This window comes from Aotus nancymaae, unplaced genomic scaffold (genome assembly GCF_030222135.1).
Source record: "Aotus nancymaae isolate 86718 unplaced genomic scaffold, 86718_ANA_hifiasm-v0.15.2.pri h1tg000014l, whole genome shotgun sequence".
Lineage (NCBI taxonomy): Eukaryota > Metazoa > Chordata > Mammalia > Primates > Aotidae > Aotus > Aotus nancymaae.
The window spans coordinates 7,196,596-7,218,745 of record NW_026988425.1 but is presented as its reverse complement, the minus strand read 5'-3'; the positions used below and the strand labels follow the sequence as shown (position 1 = coordinate 7,218,745).

The 22,150-nt window shown below is 40.3% G+C and overlaps 1 protein-coding gene across 1 annotated transcript in view; it reads right to left on the bottom strand.

The window, feature by feature from the left end:
• ADCY2 (adenylate cyclase 2) overlaps positions 1-22,150 on the bottom strand; it is a 436,690-nt gene that overhangs the window by 405,341 nt on the left and 9,199 nt on the right. The window contains exon 2 of the mRNA XM_021675367.2: positions 15,154-15,351. Within this exon, the coding sequence (XP_021531042.1) occupies positions 15,154-15,351 (198 nt within the window). The remainder of the gene's footprint in view (positions 1-15,153; positions 15,352-22,150) is intronic.

Genomic DNA, 22,150 nt, shown 5'->3' with positions numbered 1-22,150 from the left:
TTCATGTTAACTTTTTTGTATTGTGTGAGATAAGGGTAGAAGTTTAGTTTTTGCACAAGACCATCTGATTTTTCCAGCAGCTATTACTGATAAACTTATACTTTTCCCACTGAATTTGCTTAGAGCATTGTCAAAAATAAATTGACCATATATGCATGGGATTTATTTCTAGACAGTCTAATGTATCCCATTGGCCTAAATGTCTATTTTTACACCAATATCATGCTATCAAGATTACTGTAGTTTTATAATAAATCATTAAATCTGGTAGGGTAAGATCTCCATGTTCTGCTTTTTCCAATTTTGGGGGGTATTTTGCATTTCCATATACATCTTAGAACCAACTTCCTTCTCTCTATGAAAAAGCTTGCTGGGACTTCAATTGGGATTGCACTGAATCTCAAGATGATAAATTTGGGGAGAATTAACATTTAACATTGTCTTTGGATCCATGAACAGAATCTCACCCCAGTTACCTAGCTCTTTAATTTCTCTCAACCATGCTTTACAGTTTTCTGTGCAGAGAAATTGCACATATTTATTCAAATTTAGTTCTAAGTATTTCCTATTTTTGAGGCTATATTAAATGTTTTTTTTTCAATTTCTAACAGGATGATAATAATATGTAAGAATACAAAATGCCTTTTTGGCATCTGCTGAAAGAGTGACACACAGTGCGCCTGTTGAAATTATCCTTAAGATGGTGAATCGCATAAATTGATTTTAAAATATTAATCAACTCTGCACTGTTGAGATAAACTACATTTGTTTATATACATATATATTATGCATAGACATACACATGTGTGTATATATATATATTGCTAGATTAAATTTGGTAATCACTTAATAAATTTTGATTAGAATTTTGTTTAGAATGTTAATTTTCTTTCTCTGGAATGCTTTTGCTTTTATCAGAGTAATGGTGGCCTCAGGACATGAGTTGGGAAATGTTTCCTCTTACATTTTGTGGACATGTGGACAAATTTCTGTAGATTTGAGATTACTTATTCTTCAAACTTTGGTATAATTCACCAGGGAAGACTGGACCTAGAGCTTTCTTTGCAGGAAAATATCTAACTATTCAAATTATTTTTTACATATAGAGCTATTTGGTTTATCTATTTTTTCTTGAATGAGCTTTATGGGTTCACATTTTAATAAATTTGCCTATTTTATATTGTGAAATTTATTGGATAGAGTTGTTCGTAATATTTCCTTATTAAACTTTTAAAGTCTGTAGAATCTATAACAATAACCACTTTCATATTCCTAATATTGATAATTTTACCTTCTATCTCTATTCCCAATCAGTCTTGCTAGAGTTTTATCAATTTTGCTAACCTTCCCAAAGAACCAGTTTAGATTTCATTGATTATTGTTTTCCTGCTTCCAATTTTCTTGTTTTCTGTTCCTTTTAGTTTGTTTTCTATTTTATTAAGATGAAAGTTTAAGTTACTGATTTCAGTCCTTTCTTCTTTTCAGTATAAACACTTAATATTATCACTTTCCCTCTAAGCACTGCCTTAGGGCATTCCACATATCGTGATACATCATGTTTTCATTTCATTGAGTTTGAGATATTTTCCAATTTCCCTTTAATTTCTTCTTGGACTCATGAGTTATTTAGAACTGTGTTGGTTAGCCTCCAATTATTTATTGATTTTTCAGATTTTTTTAATGTTATTGATTTTTAATTTAGGTCCATTATGCCCAAAGAACATACTTTGTATAATAACAACCATTTTAACCTCAGCAATACTTTGTGACCCAGAGTATGGTTTATCTTAGTAAATAAATGTTCCACATGCATTTCAAAGAATACACACCCTTCATTGTTGGGAAATGTTCTATAAATATGAATTAGGTCAACTTGTTTTATGGGACTTTTAAAATCTCCCATATCCTTATTCATCTTCTTTCTTTTGTGTCATCAGTTACTGAGAAACGGCTATTAAATTCTCTGAGTAAATGTGGATTTTTACATCATGTATTTTGAATTTCTCTTACTAGGGTCATAGGTATTTGAAACTGTTAGGTCCTCTTGATATATTAATTCCCTTATCAATAGGGAATGTCCCCTTGTCACTGTACCTGCTCTTTCAGGCTCTGTATGAGTACCAGGAATCATTTCACCTGCTCTTTCACAGAGCTTCTTTCTCTGACGTCAGTAGGTTGCTCCTAGGTATGTGCCCATCAGTATTCTGCTGATGAATTGGTGGGACCCTCTACAAATCCCTGGAGCACTCTCTCTCTCTCTGCAGCCCTTCTCACACCTCCTAGTATTCCATCCTGAGAATATCAGCACCTTTGTCTTCCCAAACTCAGAATTCTGTTTTCTCAACTCAGTGCAACAGCTGAGCTCTATTTGAGTCTCCTCCCTGTGTTACTACAGCCCACGGACTCTCTCCAGAAAAGAAGCTGGAGAAATCCTGCAGTTCACTTCTTTTGTTCCTCTTATTAGCAGGGTCAATTCCCCATAGTATCCTTTGACCAGTGCCTCAAAGCCATTGTTTCATGTATTCTGTCCTGTTTTTAAGCTGTTGGAAGTGGTGAGGTAAATCGGGACTCTACTTCCGCATCATGTTTGAACACTGATATACAAAACACCATCTACTTGGGAATGAAATTATCACCTCGCTGGTTTTAACAGAATACTTATTAATCTCAGCTTTGAATTTATTTAACAATAAAATTATTAAACCCAGCTTATTGAAAAATAGTTCAATATAACACAATTTGTACCAATACACAGAGTGGTATGTATTAATGTAAACTTGGGAACTAAAGCTTTTCTATAAAATGAAAGCTGAACTTAAGCAAATAAAAATGGTCATAAATCATGTATCGTGGAATAAAATGACAAGACATTTATTTTGCAAAAAAATTCCTCCTTGGGTTAAGATAGTTTTTGGTATTTTTCCCCCTACCAGTGATAAGCAGCCACTTAAAAAATATGCCTTGTTTCCTCTACTTCTCTCATTGATTCTCTCTGCGGTAGGCACCATTCCCTGTATTTCAGATGATTGGACATTCCCTCCTGCTAGTATAAATTTTTCACCTGAAGCGAAGTCATGACATAGAAATTCTAAGTGGTCCTCAGATCTCCATCAACCTGCTACCAGCAGTTCAAACTTAAAACCTGAAAAGCTGAAATCACCTTTCAGCTCCCCTAGCCCTGCCCTCCACATGAAAGCAGACAGACGGCCCAGCTCCCTGGGGTGTGCCCTGTGCAGCCTCGCAGGGCCCAGTCTTAGAGGAGCGGGCCTTTGGTTAAATGCTCTGTAGTTGCTGTTTTTAAACACTTAATAATTTTTGAACAAGGGGCTCCACAGTTGTATTGAGCACAAGGGGTCATGCCATATGGAGTAGATTCTGCATATAGACCAGGTCTAGATATCAATTTTAGGTTTACTAGAGCTTTAAAAGTAAATGGAAAAGTAGAAATAAGATTGTCACAATTCCCATCATCTGAGTTCCTTCCTTGGTACTTTTTACTGGTTGAATTTTGGTCCTGTTCCCCACCAAAACAAAGATATGCTGAAGGCTTAACCTCCTAGGACCTCAGAATGTGACTTTATTTGGAAATAAGGTCATTGTAGATGCAATTAGCTAAGATGACATCATACTGTTGTGGGTGGTGATTTGGTTTGGCTGTGTCTCCACCCAAATCTCATCTTGAATTGTAGTTCCCATAACGACTATATGTCATGGGAAGGATCCAATGGGAAATGAGTAGATCATGGATGCAGTTTCCCCCATGTTGTTTTCATGATAGAGAGTGAGTTCTCACAAGATCTGATGGTTTCATAAGCCTCTTGCACTTCTCCCTCCTGTTGCCTTGCGAAGAAGGTGCCTTGCTTCTTCTTCACCTTCTGCCATGATTGTAAGTTTCCTGAGGTCTTCTCAGACATGCAGGACTGTGAGTCAATTAAACCTCTTTCCTCTATAAATTACCCAGTCTTGGGCAGTTCTTTATAGCAGCATGAGAATCAACTAATATAGGTGGACTCCTAATTCAGTAAGACCGGTGTCCTTGTAAGAAGCTGGCATATGAGGACAGAGACACAGGAAAACACCATGTGACAAGAGAGGCTGAGATTGGAGTATTGCAGCTCTAAGCCAAGGGACTCCAGTGACTGTCAGCAAACCACAGAATGTTGGGAAGAGGGAAGAAAGATTCTCCCAGGATTTCAGAGGGAGCATAAAACTGCACCTTGATTTCAGATTTCTGGCCTCAAGAACAGAGGCATTTCTGTTGTTGTAAGCCAGCCACTTTGTGGTGCTTTGTTCTGGCAGCCCTGGGACATGACTGCAGCAGACAATCACAAATATTGCAAAGTGGCATATTAACATAGCATCCTAGCTCTGTTCACTACTCTTGGCAAAGCTTTTCTCTCCTAAATTCTGCTCCTGGTGAGTCTCTCATGGCCATTCCTCATTTGGGTCACACTCTTTAGAGATGGCAAGAGGAGCCATGACCTCAAAGCCATTACAGAGGGTAGAAGCCAGAGCTGGCAGTTCTAGGTCTCCTGGGGGAGACTCAAGCATATTCCACAAGCAGAGAGAAATACCAACATCTCCATGCTTACAGTGCTGAAGCAAAGATCTGGGAATGATTACAAACTCACAAACTCCAATCCAAGGCTGCCATGGTTTGCATGCTTATGTCCTCTCTGAAATTCAAGTTGAAACTTCCTCCCCAGTGTAATGATCTTAAGAGGTAGGGCCTTTCCGAGGTGATGAGGTCCTAACAATTCCACTCTCATAAATGAAATTAATACCCTTGGAGTGGTCAGATCAGTGACTGGTCTTTGCTTCTCTTCTGACATGTGAGGACACAGCAACAAGACTGTCTCGGAAACAGAGAGCCGTCCTCACCAGACACCAAATCTGCCAGTGCCTTGATCTTGGACTTCCCAACCTCCAGAATTGTGAGAAATAAATCTCTATTATTTACAAATTACCCAGTCTGTGCTATTTTGCTACAGTACCAAAATGGACTAAGACAAAGGACAAAAAGTTCTAAAAAGTAAACAGTGAGAACTCAATATTCACCTTTAACTCAGAGAAATGTTTTATTCTGGCTAAAACTCCTATTAGAGGGCACAAATCTTTGGACAAAAATAGAAGGTAAGCTGTCTGGACAGCATAGTGTTCGAAAGAATGAAATGGACTTTCCTTATGCAGGATGGAGCTTCTCCACCTCATCTCTTGCAACTCCTCCAGGGACTTTATTGCCTCCTCTCTGGGTCTCATGCTTGCCTCCGGCCTTGCTCATAACTGGGAATATCAGTTATGAGCAAAACGACACAAAGGCTGGGCCTGATGGAAAGCTGATGGTACAGCAGTGACTTAGTTAAAACCTACAGTGCCTGTTAATACTAAAACCCATTCTACAAATAGGAAAATTAGAGTTCAAATGAGAAACATACATTAACAAAACACCACAAATGTAGAGGAAGAAAAATATCATGATGATAGTATAAAATATTCAACTGCTTTCTCCATACTTATTCACCATGAATCTAAAAGTTTACTATGAAGTCTCTGGTATGCAAATGCCTTTATTTGAGTGAAAATAATATTAGTTGCTGTTAAGAAAAAAATATATTTGAAATACAGAATACCAGAGTTAAGTAAAATGTTGCTTGGCAACTTTTCATAGGAAATAATTTGAACCCTGCATTTATTTTTTTCCTGAGAATTTGCTGCTCTAACCCGGAGTCTAGAATTCACTCTCTTATATTTCAGCAGGTTCTCTGCATTCCCACATGGGTATACGCACACAGCTCTGCTCTGATGGAGACGAAGTTGTATTAGTCACAAATTCTCTTAAGAATGTTTCTTGGGGTAGAACAACAGCATCCAAGACTTAGTGCTAGAGTAGCTGGAATTCTATGACAAGCACCAGTGAGACAATGCAGAAGCCCTAAGATAGCCACCATCGAAAACGCCTCCATTTAAACTAAGTCAAAAACAGATGTTTGGGAAGCCCAGAGAACATTTTTGCTCCCTTGTAAAAGTCCCGCTCTTTCAGGAAAACACTACAAATCCCAGACTCCACTCATGCCTCCCTCTTGAGCCCTTGTGTTGCCTTCCCTAGGAGAGCTCTTCTAGATGCCCTGAGAGCCGCACACATAGGTCTGGGGCTCTCAAGACAGTGAGCAGCACTGGGCAGGCTTCAAGGGAGGTCAGAGGACCCATGCCTGGCACCACACAGGGAGAAGCTGGTGAGTGGCTGGATTGAACCCTGTGTGGTTCCTGGTGAATGCTCTTCCAGTGTCCTTTGCACCTGATGAGCTTTCCTACAGGGAGGAATGAGGCCAATGACAGGCATATAGGAGCTAAGGGAGACCTAGATGAGAAAACCAGCACAAAGAGTTTCAATTATAAGGACTCTATGTATAATAAATCTCTTTAGAAGAAAGTCGAATTTCAGTTTTAGTACAAAAGCAATAATTGATTCCCCAACAGTAATGCTGCCTGATATATACATGGGCTATTATTATTCCTTGGGCCAAGTTAGTTCTATTTCTCTTATTGATTCATCTGAGGAGTGAAAATACCTCCAAATGGAACTATCAGCTGGCAATTCTTAACAGTGACAGTACCATATTTTTGGCATCTCTGAAGAAAGTGCTCCCTCCCCATGAAGCTTTTGCAAATAATATCAACCCAAAAGTGACTCAACTAGAACAATCCAGATTCACAAATATGTCCCTTTCACATTGCATAATAATCTGTCATGTGCTAGGGCACAACAGGAGGGGAATGCCCTAGTCACCGACGACAGTGGACATCTGGAGATTCCCTGTGATGGTGACAGAATGCCAGGTTCAAATTCTGGTCCTCTTCACCGCTGTGTGACTTTGAGGAAGTGAGTTAACTTCTCTAGGCTTTAGTTTTTTCTCATCAGCAAGATGCAGATGATAATAGTATTTACCTCACAGGGCTATACAGATCAAATAATTTGTGTATGCAAAGTAACTACATAGTGCCTGCTACAGGGAGGACCTTGGAAGTGACGCCTATCACTCTATGGTAGAAGGGGCAAGTGCACAGATGCAGTATTCGTATACTCATTTGGTCCCACAATTTTTGTGGTATGATCACTGTGTGTGGTGCTGTGTTGTGGGCTGGGAACAGAGCAGCAAGTAAAAATGTCTCCAAGACCACACAGTCTTTATTTATTTTTATTTGTACAAAGTTATGGGGTACAAGTCAATCTTGTCACATGCATAAATTGCATAGTGGTGAATCAGGGTTTTAGGGTATCCATCATCCAAATAATTTCCATAGAACTCCTTGAAATACATTGGCTGTAGAGATGGGGGTGGGAGGAGAATCACAAAGGCTGTGTGCAGGCCAGAGGACAGGTTAGTCACGATGCTGATCTGCAGTACCAGGGCCTGGGCTCCTCTTAAGAAAAGCAATATAGGGAAAATGATGAGGAGCAGAGAGAATGTTCCAGAAAGACTGACAGAATTGTCCATTCAAGCAAGGTCCGTTCTGGGAAGGCCCAAGTGAGGGTTAGGGAAAATCCTCAGCTCAAGGGACAGCCAGTGTATTAGTCTGTTCTCACGCTTCTAATAAAGACATAACTGAGACTGGGTAATTTATAAAGAAAAGAGGTTTAATGAACTCACAGTTACACATGGTTGGGAAGGCCTCACAATCATGGTGGAAGGTAAATGAGGAGCAAAGTCACATCTTACATGGTGGCAGGCAAGAGAGCACATGCAGGGGAACTCCCCTTTATAAAACCATCAGATCTCATAAGACTTACGCACTATCACCAGAACAATATGGCAAAGACCACCCATGATTCAATTACCTCCCACCTAGTCCCTCCCAAGACACATGGGGATTATGGGAGCTATAATTCAAGATGAGATTTGGGTAGGGACATGGCCAAACCATATCAGCCAGTTTGATTTCTCAACACTCTGTCTGGGAACTCACAGAAGGGAAAACTTAGAAATGCCTCCTCTGCTCCAAAGAGCCAGAAACACAGAGGTCTCCCAGTAAACACACTGCAGGCTGGGCCCAGCTCTGCTGCACTTCCCTCAAATGCACAGTTGTCATCAGGATAGGCATGGTCATTAAACAAAACAAAAGCATATCCTCATCTTTATTGTTAACAGAAATAATTTTAACTACTTTTTAAATTTTTGTCAGGTGTGTGCTTCTTCATAATAAGTCTAAATGCCCCCTCTGAAAAATCACCCTGGCACACAGCAGCACACAGCGAAGAGTTTCTTGGGTGCACAGAGACAGGCTTTCTAGGTTGCATTTTTCTACTTTCATTCATATGCTACTCAGTTCTTCCAGTGGTAAATACATTCTTTGGTCGCATTCCAAGTGACTGCACTAAAGGAAAAGCAAACGTATTCTGCACCATTTCAAAGACTAAGAGAGGTCTTTATTTTCTTTCATTTTCGCTCATTTTAATTAAAAAAAAGATGTTTGCACACTGATGTCCTATTTTTGTAAAAAAGCACACATATGCACATGCTGAATGTCTGACATCCTTTTAGGTAACAGGACAAAGAAAGTCTCTTCATCCTAGAGAAAAATGTTAGCCTTTCGAGTTGGTGGTTATTTAACAAATCTGTAAAATAACTTCAGTGTGGTCTCCCTGCCAAGGTTGAAATGGGGTTGTCAGGAATAGAAGTTTCTATTGAACTCTATTCAATGAGTTTTAGTATGAGAGAAATGCAGAAAGCTGGAGTCAGATGCAAACATGGCTGAGTTTTCCTATCCTCCCTGACCACCCTGATGGCTCTTTAAGCCTGTGAGTAGGCAGAAGCCATTCCAGGCAATCGAGCCTGCCTGAAAAAAAAAACATCTCAGAGGAGGATCCCAAGTCAGTACTTATCAGTTGAGATAAAATGGATCCATGCTTGTCAGAAAATCATTAAACAGGCTGGGCATGGTGGCTCACAACTGTAATATCAATACTTTGAAAGTCTGAGGCAGGAAGATTACTTGCAGCCAGAAGTTCAAGACCATCCTGGGCAATATATCAAGACCTCATCTCAATTTTTAAAAAAAGAAAGAAAAACAAAATCATTAAATAAAAAGTCACTTAAAAGCTTAGGGTTTACAAAGTGAATCAAAGTTTTTTGTTTTTGTTTTTTAATGTATCAGGCAAGAAGGATTTAATCAATGTCATGAATCTAAGAACCATAAAGAAACACTTCCATGAACGGAAGGGCAGCGATAAACCAACAATGTCTAGCATGCTGACATGCCATGACAGTGTTCTGTTTATTTACATGGCAATGGGACTGGGATGGTTATTTTCTCTTTACCTTCATGAGTTTTTGATTTGTTTCTACATGACATTCACACACAAGAATGTCTTCAATTACTTAGAGACACTGGTTTGTATAATGGCAAAAACTGCAATTACTTTTGCACTAACCTCATGAAAGCCTCAAAACCTTCATAGACCACATTTAATCCCAAGGTGGATTTGGAGTTTAAGGGAACACTGATATCAAGAGCAATTTCCAAATCTAAGAAGGACGAGTGAACCTCAGAGCAGCAATCCATAAGACGGAAATGTCTGTCCCATTACCAGAGAGCACTCACTTAAGGAACGGTTATCTGTTAGGAGTTGAACTGTGTCCCCTGAAAAGACAGGTTCAAGTCCTAAACCCCAGTATTTGTGACCATAACCTTATTTGGAAACAGGGTCTTTGGAGATGTCATCATATTAAAATGAGGTCATTAGGGTGGTTGTAATCCAATACGATTGGTGTCCCTATAAAAAGAGGAGAGGAGACACAGAAGAGACACAAAGGGAAGCCACCACGTGAAGATGGAGGCAGAGATGGAGTGATGTGTCTACAAGCCAAGGAATGCACGAGACACCAGAAGCTGGAAGAGACAGGGAAGGATTCTCTCCTAGAATCTTCCAAGAGAATTCAGCCCTGCTGGCACTGTGATTTCAGACTTCTGCAGACTTCTGACCCCCTGAGCTGAGACAATAAATATCTTCTATTTGTTCTAAGCCATGTAACACAACTTGGAAGAGACTTGGTTACAGCAGCCCTAGAAACGAATACAATGTCTACCCATGGGAAAAATGACTGCTCATTTTGAAATCAGTGACATGCCTCCAATAAACACATTCTGGAATTCCAAGCTTCCTTGTTCCTCCTGGTGAGACTGGCGGGCACCACAGCAATTATGGGTAGAGATCCTTGCTGTGTTGTATAACTGAGCTGGACAGAGAGGGAGAGATACACCCATACACTTTGCCACCACGTCTGGTGGTTTTCCTGGGCTCTTTTTTTGCCAAAGTGCCTCTGTATTCTCTCCATGTGGCAACCCCTAATCACAGCGATAACAGCTGTTACAAGTTCCGTGAGTTCTTCTAGAAAATCGTCCAATCTCCGGGTAGTCCTGGAAACCTCCCAATTTGCAATTAGTTTTAGCAGTGAAAGTGGTCTCATGTAGACTGTTCTCTCTGACTGTATAGCAGGCTCATTCCTGCATCACTTTACAACTATGTTGTTAGTTTCACCATCTTCCAGTGGGAACCATTCCAGTGGGAACCATATACACACTAAAGGATACTGAAAGTAGCCTGCTTTCTTAAGCACAGTGAACCTGCCACAACACTTCCTGATGGCTAATGGTCATTAAGGGACTTACATATGTGGAGTCTGTATTAAAAGACACCAGGGCTGGGCATGGTGGGTCATGCCTGTAATCCCAGCACTTTGGGAGGCTGAGGTGGGCAGATCATGAGGTCAGGAGTTGGAGACCAGCCTGACCAACATGGTGAAACCCCATCTCTATTAAAAATATAAAAATTAGCCGGGCATGGTGGCGCATGACTGTAATCCCAGCTACTCAGGAGGCTGAGGCAGGAGAACTGTTTGAACTCAGGAGGTGGAGGTTGCAGTGAGCCGAGACCGCGGCGCTGCACTCCAACCTGGGTGACAGAGCAAGACTCCATCTCAAAAAAAAAAAAAAAGAAAGAAAGAAACCAGAAGACAGACTTCTGCTTTCCATTTCATTTTAAACCCCCATTCCCACAGAATGGTGGGCAGCTAGAAGTGCCGGGAAGGACTTCAAGCTCCAGAAGGAAGAAGGCTCAATGTCTCTCTTCTGGCAAGGGGTATGAGCAGGTCCACTGCCTGAGGCACACACCCTGCCAACACTCCTGTCTTAGGAATAGTGGCCAAAACTAGTGGCAGCCACTGAGCCTGGCTGTGGCCTTTTCTGAGCACCATGACCAGGGTTAAAGGACAGAGCAGACACAGCCGTGCTCCTCCCAGGAACATCCCCAGGCCATGACTTGGGCTGGCCTCCCAACTTGCAAAATCAACATGGAACGCCCAGGCTGAGCCTCACAGACACTCACTCTATCCAGGGCCCCAGCAGTGTGGGAAAGACAACCACAGAATTGTTGGGGTTATACTAGGGGCAGAGGTGAATACATTCCAATTCAAGATGTACTTAAATGCTAAAAAGTCAACGTACACAGGGCAAGCTAAAACCAAGAAATTTGGCCAACAAATTCCATACCTGAGTGTAGTCAGTCTTGAGAAAATGACAGTAAAATGACTATGAAATAAGCATGTTTATGATCCTGGGAGAGATTTTGAAAAGGAGGCTGAGAGTGTCCAAAACACAAAATATATGTTATATGTATATTTTAAAAAACAGGTTAAAATACAAACAACAAACCTGAAGATGAAAATGTAGTCTTCTGTCAATGAACATATCAAATGAGTAGCTACAGGCTGCCGATGGCTGGACAGCAGTCTGCTAAGGGCGAGAATAGGACCCTAGAGAGACCGTCACATACCTGCCCAGAAGTTTATGTTCCAGCAGCAGACATTCAATAAATGAATAGAGAGGTGTGTCCTATAATTTAAAGTTCCATAAGCCACCCTAAGTGCTATGGAAACACTCAAGCAAGGTGAGTGGTGCTGCCTGATGAAGTGACAGGTGCGTGTCAGGAAAGATCATTCTCAGGACGTGCAACCTGTGGACAGGAACATTCCAGACAGACAAAGGCACCTTATCCTGATTAATTCATTCTATTAAAAATAGTAACAATGATAAAGCAAACGTTGTATTACCGGAATCTTCCATGTTCCCATTAAGTTAAACATCTGATGCCACTTACACTCTGTCCTTCCACACTGCATTAGAAATCCCAGCTTAAAACAATTAGACAAAATACTACATCAGAATAAGGTAAATTAAGGATATCAAAGGGAGAAAGAAAATTCTAATTATCTGCAGATGGCCATACTATCTACAAAAATAAACTGAGAGTCTCAGATTAACTAACAGAACTCAGAAGAACCCACTAAGACTGCAGGATCAACCTGAAAACAATAGTATTCATATATATTAACACTGACCAATTAGAAAAGGTAATTTTAAAAATTCTGTTTATGAAAAACTAAAAAGACTTTAGATACCTAAGATTAGGTCTAAGGAAAATCACTACTGATTTTATGAAGAAGAAAAAGAGTCTCTGTAGGACATAAAAAGTAATCAGAAATCTTGGAGAGACATGCCATGCCATTTGATGAAAAGACTATATACAAAAAGAGCATATTTCTGGATGTTTTCTAAATCATCCTTTTATTAATTCTTAGGCTTTAAATATCTTTCATGGCAAAAATTTAGAACTTCAATATAATTTAAATCCAGAACCCAACTGGACTTTGCATTGAAGATGACAAACTGATTCATAAGGAAAAGAGAGCTAAAAACATTCTAAACAAGGAGGAGGTACTTGGCCTTCCAGAAACCTGTATCATTAAATGTATAGTAAGTCTTCCTAGAAACATGTATCATTAAATGTATAGTAAGTCTTCCTAGAAACCTGTATCATTAAATGTATAGTAAGTCTTCCTAGAAACATGTATCATTAAATGTATAGTAAGTCTTCCTAGAAACATGTATCATTAAATGTATAGTAAGTCTTCCTAGAAACATGTATCATTAAATGTATAGTAAGTCTTCCTAGAAACATGTATCATTAAATGTATAGTAAGTCTTCCTAGAAACATGTATCATTAAAACTAGATGGCTTTGGTGCAAGGAGAGACCACCAGATCCAAGCAACAGACCAGCAGGCTCGTAACTGTCCTCCCGATTACAGTACCTGGGCGCCAGCATGCACGCAACAGGGCGTCTAGGCTGCTGGGGGAGGTAATTTTTAAAAAGGTAATTCTAATTGGCCAGTGTTGGTGCATACGAATACTACTGTTTTCATGTTGATTCTGTAGTCTTGGTGGGCTCTCTTCTGAGTTCTGTTAGTTGATCTGAGACGCCCAGTTGATCTGTATAGATACTATGGTCATGTGCAGATAATTAGAATTTGCTTTCTCCCTTTAATGTCTGTAATTTGCCTTATTGTTATGTAGTATTTTGTCTAATTGTATTAGTCAAGATTTCTAATGGGGTGGGGAAGGATAGAGTGTAAGTAGCATCCGGAGCAGAGCCTGAAGGAGAGAGCGGGGAGCGGGAGGGAGAGAGCAGGGAGGCCTGTGCCCAGCCCTCCAAGGGGTTCTAGTGGGAGAGCGATGAAGGAGAGATGATGCCGCCCACCCGATCTTGTGTCCATCAGGACAGTGTCCTTTTAAAGCCAGGAAGAATAACTTGAGTTCACTTAGTCCAGCCTCCTCCCTTTGCTCAAGAAACAGAGGAACAAAGAGAAGAATGGCTTGGCAGAAGTCACATAACTAGTTACCAACAGAACCCACTGGCAAGCTCATCTTGGGCTCTTTCCAACTGAGGCACACCAACAGTATTCTGTCCCTTGAAATGGCATTTGAGCCCTTCTGTCCATACCCTCTGGAAGCCCTCCTTCCTTCACCTCTATAGTAGTGGACTCTCACTGGCTCTCTTCTCCCATCACGGCTTCTCTATTTCTTTCCAGATCCTGTTCCTGGCACACCCCTGACTCTCAATGTCCCCACCAACCCTGTGACAGTCCTCTCAGCTACGTAGTCAACCTCTCCTTGGAGGGCTTCAAAACTCCATGTCTTGGCTGACAAGCTCTAAGCTTGTAGCCTGTATATTTACACCTCAGCCTAGACCTGTCCCCTAGACAGCACACTGTTTATCGTGTCGTCGGATGAATATGATGGAAGCAGCCACCCACATAGTAGCAGCACTATGGAAAAAAGCCAACAGTTAGATGACACTCTCCTAAGGGTATGACACCATCCACGCGTAGGCATTTTCTAAGCCCAGAGCCTCAACAGTTGTAAAATGAACAAATGTGGGTATTTCAGCAGGTATCTGAGAATCCTTTCAACAGCATATGACCATGTGGAGGGAAAATCAATGTCACAGAAGTAGGAAGGGTCTTTAAGTAGGTAAACTCTAGTAATTGAGAAGGAATTTAAGGGCAACAACCAGTCTGGGAGGGTTGCAGGCACCTGGTAAGGCTTCAGTCCCAGAGGGAATCTGGAGGAAACAGGAAGCCTAGACAAGGCACTCCAGAAACAGAAGGACTAAGTTTGCAAAACCATGGTTGGAGATGTAAGAAATTGAAGCTTAGCTATCCCAAACAAGTAACAGTGTGAGGCCCCAGCCAGCTCCCTGGCTGCAGCACGATGGATCTGCTAAACTGGGGACAGAGTGACTATGACCATGAGTCCAAGACAGCTATTTCAAAAGCCTCTGTTCTCCCTGCCTGGCTCATTTCACTTCCAGTTAGACAGGAGGAATAAGGTTTACTGATCTATTGCATAATGTGCTGATCCTAATTAATAATAATGCATATTTCAAAAATGCTTAAAGAGTAGATTTTAAAGATTCTCACCAAAAATATATATGTAAGTGACATGTTGCATATGATAATTTGTTTGATTTAATCTTATATTAAACGCATATGTATCCAATTATACACACATATATATATACACACATACATCTATACATATACACATCCATACAGATATAAATACATATACATTGTAACCCATGATACATACAATTATAATTTGTCAATTAAAAATATATAAATTTTAAAAATATAAATTTTTAAAAAACAGACTCTGTTATCAGTTATAGGACTCCTCTCTATAGTTTAAGGCCAAATTGTTTACAGAACTAAGTATATCACAATAAAGGAAGTACAAAAATGTTTTCACACCTTACCTGGTCCCAGGGAGAGACAGTGCCTCCGAAACACATGAAGAGGTATCCCATGGCAACAAGGCATATCCATATCACCAATGAGAAGAGGCGCAGCAGCTTCTTAAACACAGACTCAATGCAGACCAGGATAAATATCGCAAAGAAAATTGCCAGGGCAGTTGGAACTGTTATTAAAAATGCCACATGGTCTTCAACTTCCTGAGGAGAGAAAAAAATATATGGAAAAGTTACCATTTGGAGATACCACCTTGATTCCAGTGATTTGTGTTGTTAAAATGTTATCAACACTTATCAATGTCAGAATATATTGAGTTTGAGAAATTGTTTTGAAAGTAGAACAGTTTGGGCTGGGCACGGTGGTGCACGCCTGCAATCCCAGCACTTTGGGAGGTCGAGGCAGGCAGATCACAAGGTCAAGAGATCGAGACCATCCTGGCCAACATGGTGAAACCCCGTCTCTACTAAAAATACAAAAATTAGCTGGGCATGTTGGCACGTGGCTGTAATCCCAGCTACTTGGGAGGCTGAGGCAGGAGAATCACTTGAACCTAGGAGGTGGAGGTTGTAGTGAGCTGAGATCATGCCACTGCACTCCAGCCTGGGTGACAGAGCAAGATTCCATCTCTAAAATAATAAAAAAAAATAGAGTAGAACAGTTTGAACATTTAAAATTTAACTTTCATAATAAACATGTTTTTCTAAATAAATAATCTAATGTTGGATATTTAAAATAGGAAAAACAATATAAATGCAGAAATGGATTTTATTCAGAAGTGAGTGTAAGAACACTTTAATGCCAGGAAAAATAAGACAACCAACTTCCCTCCCTAAATCAGAGGACCAGAAATATCCTGGCCTTAGAAAATTATCTTCCAAATGGATTTTAAATGTTTTATTTAATAAACTTTTTTTAAAAAATTATCTCCGTCTTTAAAGTGATGAGCTTCTATTTTACTGCATAGCAATTAGTGTTTTGGCGGGATCACAGGTTAATAGAAAAGGGTCAGAAAGTGCTGAATACGGAAAGTGAGGGTGCCTTGTTTGTTATCTCTCTCTCAAGAGAGGTGGAGGAAGTAAAATAACAAACAGAGCAAAAAGAAACAAGAGAAAAGAAAATGGGCATTTATCATTCTCTTCTTACTAATGCATTTCCTTACATTTATTTTGGCACACAAATATTTTTTTCTATTTATCTCTTTCTTACCACATGAAAAAGACCCACTATTTCAATTCTACACAAATTCAGCTCCACGTAAAGATATGACATTTCATTTGATTACACAAGCATGGGCTCAGGCTTTAGCTTCTGCAAAACATGGTGCAGGACGCTTACTACGGACAGCTTTTACTATAGAACGGAAAACAACGGTCTTTAATCCTCACCCAGATGCGCTTAGTTACGAAACATCCGTAGACATTTCTATTAAAAAACCCCACAAGGCTGGGACCATGTCTGGACTTACTAAGGGGCTGTCCATCTGATGACCCCTATTCTTTACAGGTGGGTACAGGGTTCACTCCACCCATGGGCAGCTCTGACTTCACACTGGAAATGGCTCCATGCAGCTACAAAGCAATGAAGCACAGGGAGATGGGGAAACAGAGCAGACCAGCCAAAAATCCACATGGAGTCCTGGTTCCCAAGGAGGGGAAAGAACCAGCATCCAAGCCCCCTTAACTTACGTCCTTTCCTTTTCTCTCTCACAATTATGTATGTTAAATGATGCCTGGGAAAGACACAAGAGGAATAACAAGAGTGGTAAATGCTGGTAAGTGCTACTTGTGCTAAGCAGGTTTACATATATTAACGTCTTTAACCTTTACAACCATCATCCTGGTGTGGGGGGCGGGGGGGGGGGCACTAGTTAACACTAGTGTTCCATTCTACAGTTGAGGAGACTGAGGTATGGTGGAGGGCTGCCATGGATTGTCCAGCTGATGGGTGAGACAGGCCTCCAGCCCGGGGATCACCTATGGGTCTGTGGTCCTGCAGCAGACAGTGAGCTCAGCTGAATGGGGCCAGTTCTTGCCGTGACCAAAAGAATGTGTGTTTCCAGAACTGGCAGAAAACAAGTGGATCAAATGAGACGTTCTTATTCTCTCCCTCCACTGCTATTTTTACCCATGATTAAGTGCCTAAGTTATTACTCTTACCCTCAGACACAGTTTACAATTACTGCAAAAGGGTATTAGGTGCCTGCCAGGCTGCGAGCACTCCCTGGCACTCAGACACCACCAACGAATGGACACATGGGACATGACAGTGTGTCATTTGAGGACATCAAATCTGAGATTATGATCACTACACACATGGAGCCATGAACACTGATTGAATTTAAACCTCCCCAAATGAACTTCACTGAGCTGTGGACAGAAAACTAACCAGTAAATAATCAGGGAGCCTATTTCCTAGTATGACTTCTTCTTTCCAGACATTTCATTACCCCAGCAGGGGAGAAATAATCACTGACTTCTCTGACTCTTAGTTCCCCAGGAAGACTGAAAAACAGTGCAAAAATATGATGACTATAAAGTGGAAATTAGTAACGAAAGGAACAGGAAGATGGTGATACAATCCTTCCAAGAAGCAGAGGACAAATGGAAGGACCTGTAAGAGCTTTTCCATACATCTCTTTTAAAGGATCTCTGTCAACAAGACAGAAACCCAGTGTCTTCTCTTTCTGGGTAAAGTACGTAAGACTTAATTTCGATTTTGGTTCTAAATTTTAAACTCTCTATGTTCTCTCTCTCTTTTTAAAAATCAGATCCCTGAGATGTGACTTGTAGGGGCTGCAGGTGACTTCTCCATCATTAGTCACAGTGCACAAGGTGTCTGGGTCCTACAACCCTCTTAGAGTCCTGCAAAAATGTTTAAATTTCTTTCAAAATCAGAGCAGCCAAGAAAGCACAAACTTTTAGAGTCAAAGATTGCATACATCTTTATGACAAGGCAGTTGCAAACTATAAAGAGGACTTTGACCTCTGAAGTCCTAATCTAGGTGGCAATCCTCGGTGGCTGGTGGTGTGTCTGCCCTCGCTAGGGAGCTGAAATTAGCAGGTGGGTTCTGCTCACCAGAGGAGGAATGTCAGCCTCAAACCATACACCCGCACCTCGGAGGGTGAGCCAGAGGCCCAGATGGACAATGGCTTGAGACAGTCAGCTGCTGCTCGTGAGGCCTGTGACCCTAACCTTTGCAAAACCTGGGCCCAGTGAAAAACAAGACTCTTTAAGGAAGAGAACAGCCACCAGTTTATTCTGTATCTGCCTTTTGAACGCTAACTCTGAAGGAGTTTTAAGAACCTTGCATGAGGGTGTCATGGGAAGAACAGAAGAGTTTTCACTAGAGGATGTGTGAGCTTACAGGCCATGGTCTTCCCTGCCTTACTGCCTGCGTCACGGGTTTTTCTTAAGTCAACGGAATAAAGAGACGCCCTGAGACCTAGGATGACAGCTCGTCCTCTCTCCCAAGCCACTCCCAGCAGACGGAGAGAGGAAGGAAGCGGGAAGGTACACCCGGAGGCCATGTTCTTCTGATTGAGTTGTTTTCAAACATTAGAATATAAAATAAAGAGACTAGTCTAAAATAAGCAAACTAAAACATTAAAACCATCATCAATCTCATTAAATATTCCTACTTATCCTAATCCCTCCTCCCTTTTGGAAAAAAAAACCATATAATGCAAACTAAATAAAAATGTACTAAAATCCTTTCAATATTACTGAAAAGGTACTAAAATGCCTTTTAAAAGTGACTTTAAAAAGATAAAATAAAATTTACCATATATTGCACACTAAATGCAATGTACTAAAACGCCTTTAAAGCAGGAGATTTTTTATTGTGGAATCATCCACTGTGATGATAATGGGTTCCTATCACTCTAAGCATTTTATCCCTTCATTTTCCATGCATTTTCTGATAATTTCAGATGGATTCTAATTGCTAGGCCTATTAAATAGCCATCACTTTTATTTCTTATGTGACAACTCCTTTGTTTCTTAGATGTTTTTCTAAGCAGCAACAGTATTTTCTTTCTTTTCTTTTCAGCATACATTTTCTTTCTTTTTTTTTGTTAAACAGTACTATTTTGTATGTAGGTGATAAAGGACAGTCTAATGTAAAATATTGCCTTTCTATTTAATTTTTTAAAAATGATATTTTAGTGAAATGCTTTGAAGTCAGTAAGACCAAAGGTAAAAACGGATTTCCATCACCTCCTGCTGTTATTTTCAGTGGGAGAAGCCGAATGTCCCTCAGCCGGCTTCTTCACATGCCATCATCCAGACTTGGTGTGGCTTCTGGGTGTTTAGGATGTCACAGGTGTACCATAAATGACAGTAATTATTAGGAAAAATGAAATCCACCTTTAGCTCTGATAAACATTTGACTACAGATGGATGTGTAAAAATATATAGTTTTTCATGTATATATATACACACACAATTTTTATTCTTATCTACATACATAGTCATACTCCATTCCACTATGAGGTATGAAAGGAATAAATAGGCAATGATAATCATTTTAAACATCTGTAAAACTAATAAAATATCCTTACACTGCATAAAGCAAAAATTTATAAAAGTAAATTAATGTATTAAGAGCAAACAATTTCAATTCTCGATCTTGCTATTGATAGGCCAAACAAATAAAAAAGCAAGCAAGAAAAGATGTAGAAGATTTGAACGTAATAATTAGTGATCTCGGCCTAATTGAAAAATACAGAAGTCCACACACAACCATCAGATGGAACAATAGTCTTCTGAAGTGCATGTGGAATGTTTATAAAAGTCATGTGTCAGGGAAACTGCAAAGATTTCAAAGAAGAGGTATCACACAGACCCATGTTCTTTGATCAAAACATAATTTATCTTAAAAGTTTATAACAAAACCATCTCATGCCAGTTAGAATGGCGATCATTAAAATATCTGGAGACAACAGAAGCTGGAGAGGATGTGGAGAAATAGGAACACTTTTACACTGTTGGTGGGAGGGTAAATCAGTTCAACCATTGTGGAAGACAGTGTGACAATTCCTCAAGGATCTTGAAATAGAAATTCCATTTGACCCAGCAATCCCATTACTGGGTATATACCCAAAGGACTATAAATCGTTCTATTATAAAGATACATGGACACGTATGTTTGTTGTGGCACTGTTTACAATAACAAAGACCTGGAACCAACCCAAATGCCCATCAATGATACACTGGACAAAGAAAATGTGGCACATATACACCATGGAATACTATGCAGCCATAAAAAACAATAAGTTAGTGTCCTTTGGAGAGACATGGATGAATCTAGAAACCATCATTCTCAGCAAATTGACACAAGAACAGAAAACCAAATACCATATGTTTTCACTCATAGGCAGGGGACAAACAATGAGAACACTTGGGCACAAGGAAGAAAACAACACTCACTGGGCTAGGTGGGGGGTGGAGGGGAGGGGAAGGGAGGAACAGCAGGGATGGGGGTGGGGAGGATGGGGAGGGAAAACACTGGGAGAAATGCCTGATGTAGGTGAGGGGGGTGGGCAGGGGGATGGAGACAGCAAGCCACCATGGCATGTGTGTACCTATGCAACAATCCTGCAGTATGCTGGATGTGCACATGTACACCAGAGCCCAAATTACAATTTAAAAAAAAAGTTATCATATATAAGATAGAAAGCATGATTCTGAATAAACTTTGAATGAAAAATAAAACATAATACGAATTTTATTTTATTTTTAACTTTTATTTTAAGTTCAGGGGTAATTGTGCAGGTTTGTTACAGAGAACACTTGTATCATGGAAGTTTGTTGAATAGATTATTTCATCACCCAGGTATTAAGCCTTGTACCCATTAGTTATTTTTCCTGATCCTCTCCCTCCTCCAACCGTCCACCCTCCTCTGATAGGCCTCAGTGTGTGTTGTTTCCCTCTATGGGTCCATGTGTTCTCATAATTTAGTTCCCACTTACAACTGAGAACATACAGTATTTGGTTTTCTGTTCCTGCATTAGTTTGCTAAGGATAATGGCCTCCAGGTCCATCCATGTCCCTGCAATGGACATGATCTTGTTGTTTTTATGGCTGCATAGTATTCCATGTTGTTGTATATGTACCACATTTTCTTTATCCAGTCTTTCACTGATGGGCATTTAGGTTGATTACATGTCTCTGCTATTGTGAATGCTGCTGCAATGAATAGTCACATACATGTGTCTTTATAATAGAATGATTTATATTCCTTTGGGTATATACCCAGTAATGGGATTGCTGAATCAAATGGTATTTCTGTTTTTAGATCTTTGAGGAATCGTCATACTCTCTCCCACAATGGCAGAACTAATTTACACTCCCATCAACAGTGTAAAAATGTTCCTTTCTCTCCACAGCCTCGCCAGCATCTGATATTTTTTTACTTTTTAATAATAGCCAACTAATGTAAATTTTTAAAGAATAATGAAAGCAGTGCATATCGATGTTTGTGGTGCATGGTAACAATAGTGCCTGGAGGGAAACTGACAAGTTCAAATACTGAGCTGAGTTGCCTAAGTGTAGTCTGGTTTTGCTGCTAACTTTCCCAGAATCCCCTTCCCTCTAGGATTCTTGGTTAGAACTGAACAGAAAGGAATTTGTGTCAGAATTTTGAGGCAACAGTGAAGCAAGTCCTCATCAGAAGTCTTCGTGGTCAGAAATGACGATGGACACTCACGAGGTCCCAGGCTGGCTTCTGCGCATCCTCACTCTCCCTGGCTCTATATCCTTCTCTTCTTCCCAACTTGTGGCCACTGAAGAATGGTGGCCCAGCAGACACTGGCTGCTGAAGCACAGAAGCAGAGGCTACACAGAAGCAACAGATGCCCATGGACCTTCCCACCACCTTTCTGCCATAGGTAAGTAAAGAAGGCTTCTCTACAGGAAAGAAGTATAGCATAGTATAGTACCTATGGCAGAGAAGAGGTCTCCAGATCAGAGAAGCCACACCCAGGCTTGACGGAGAAAAC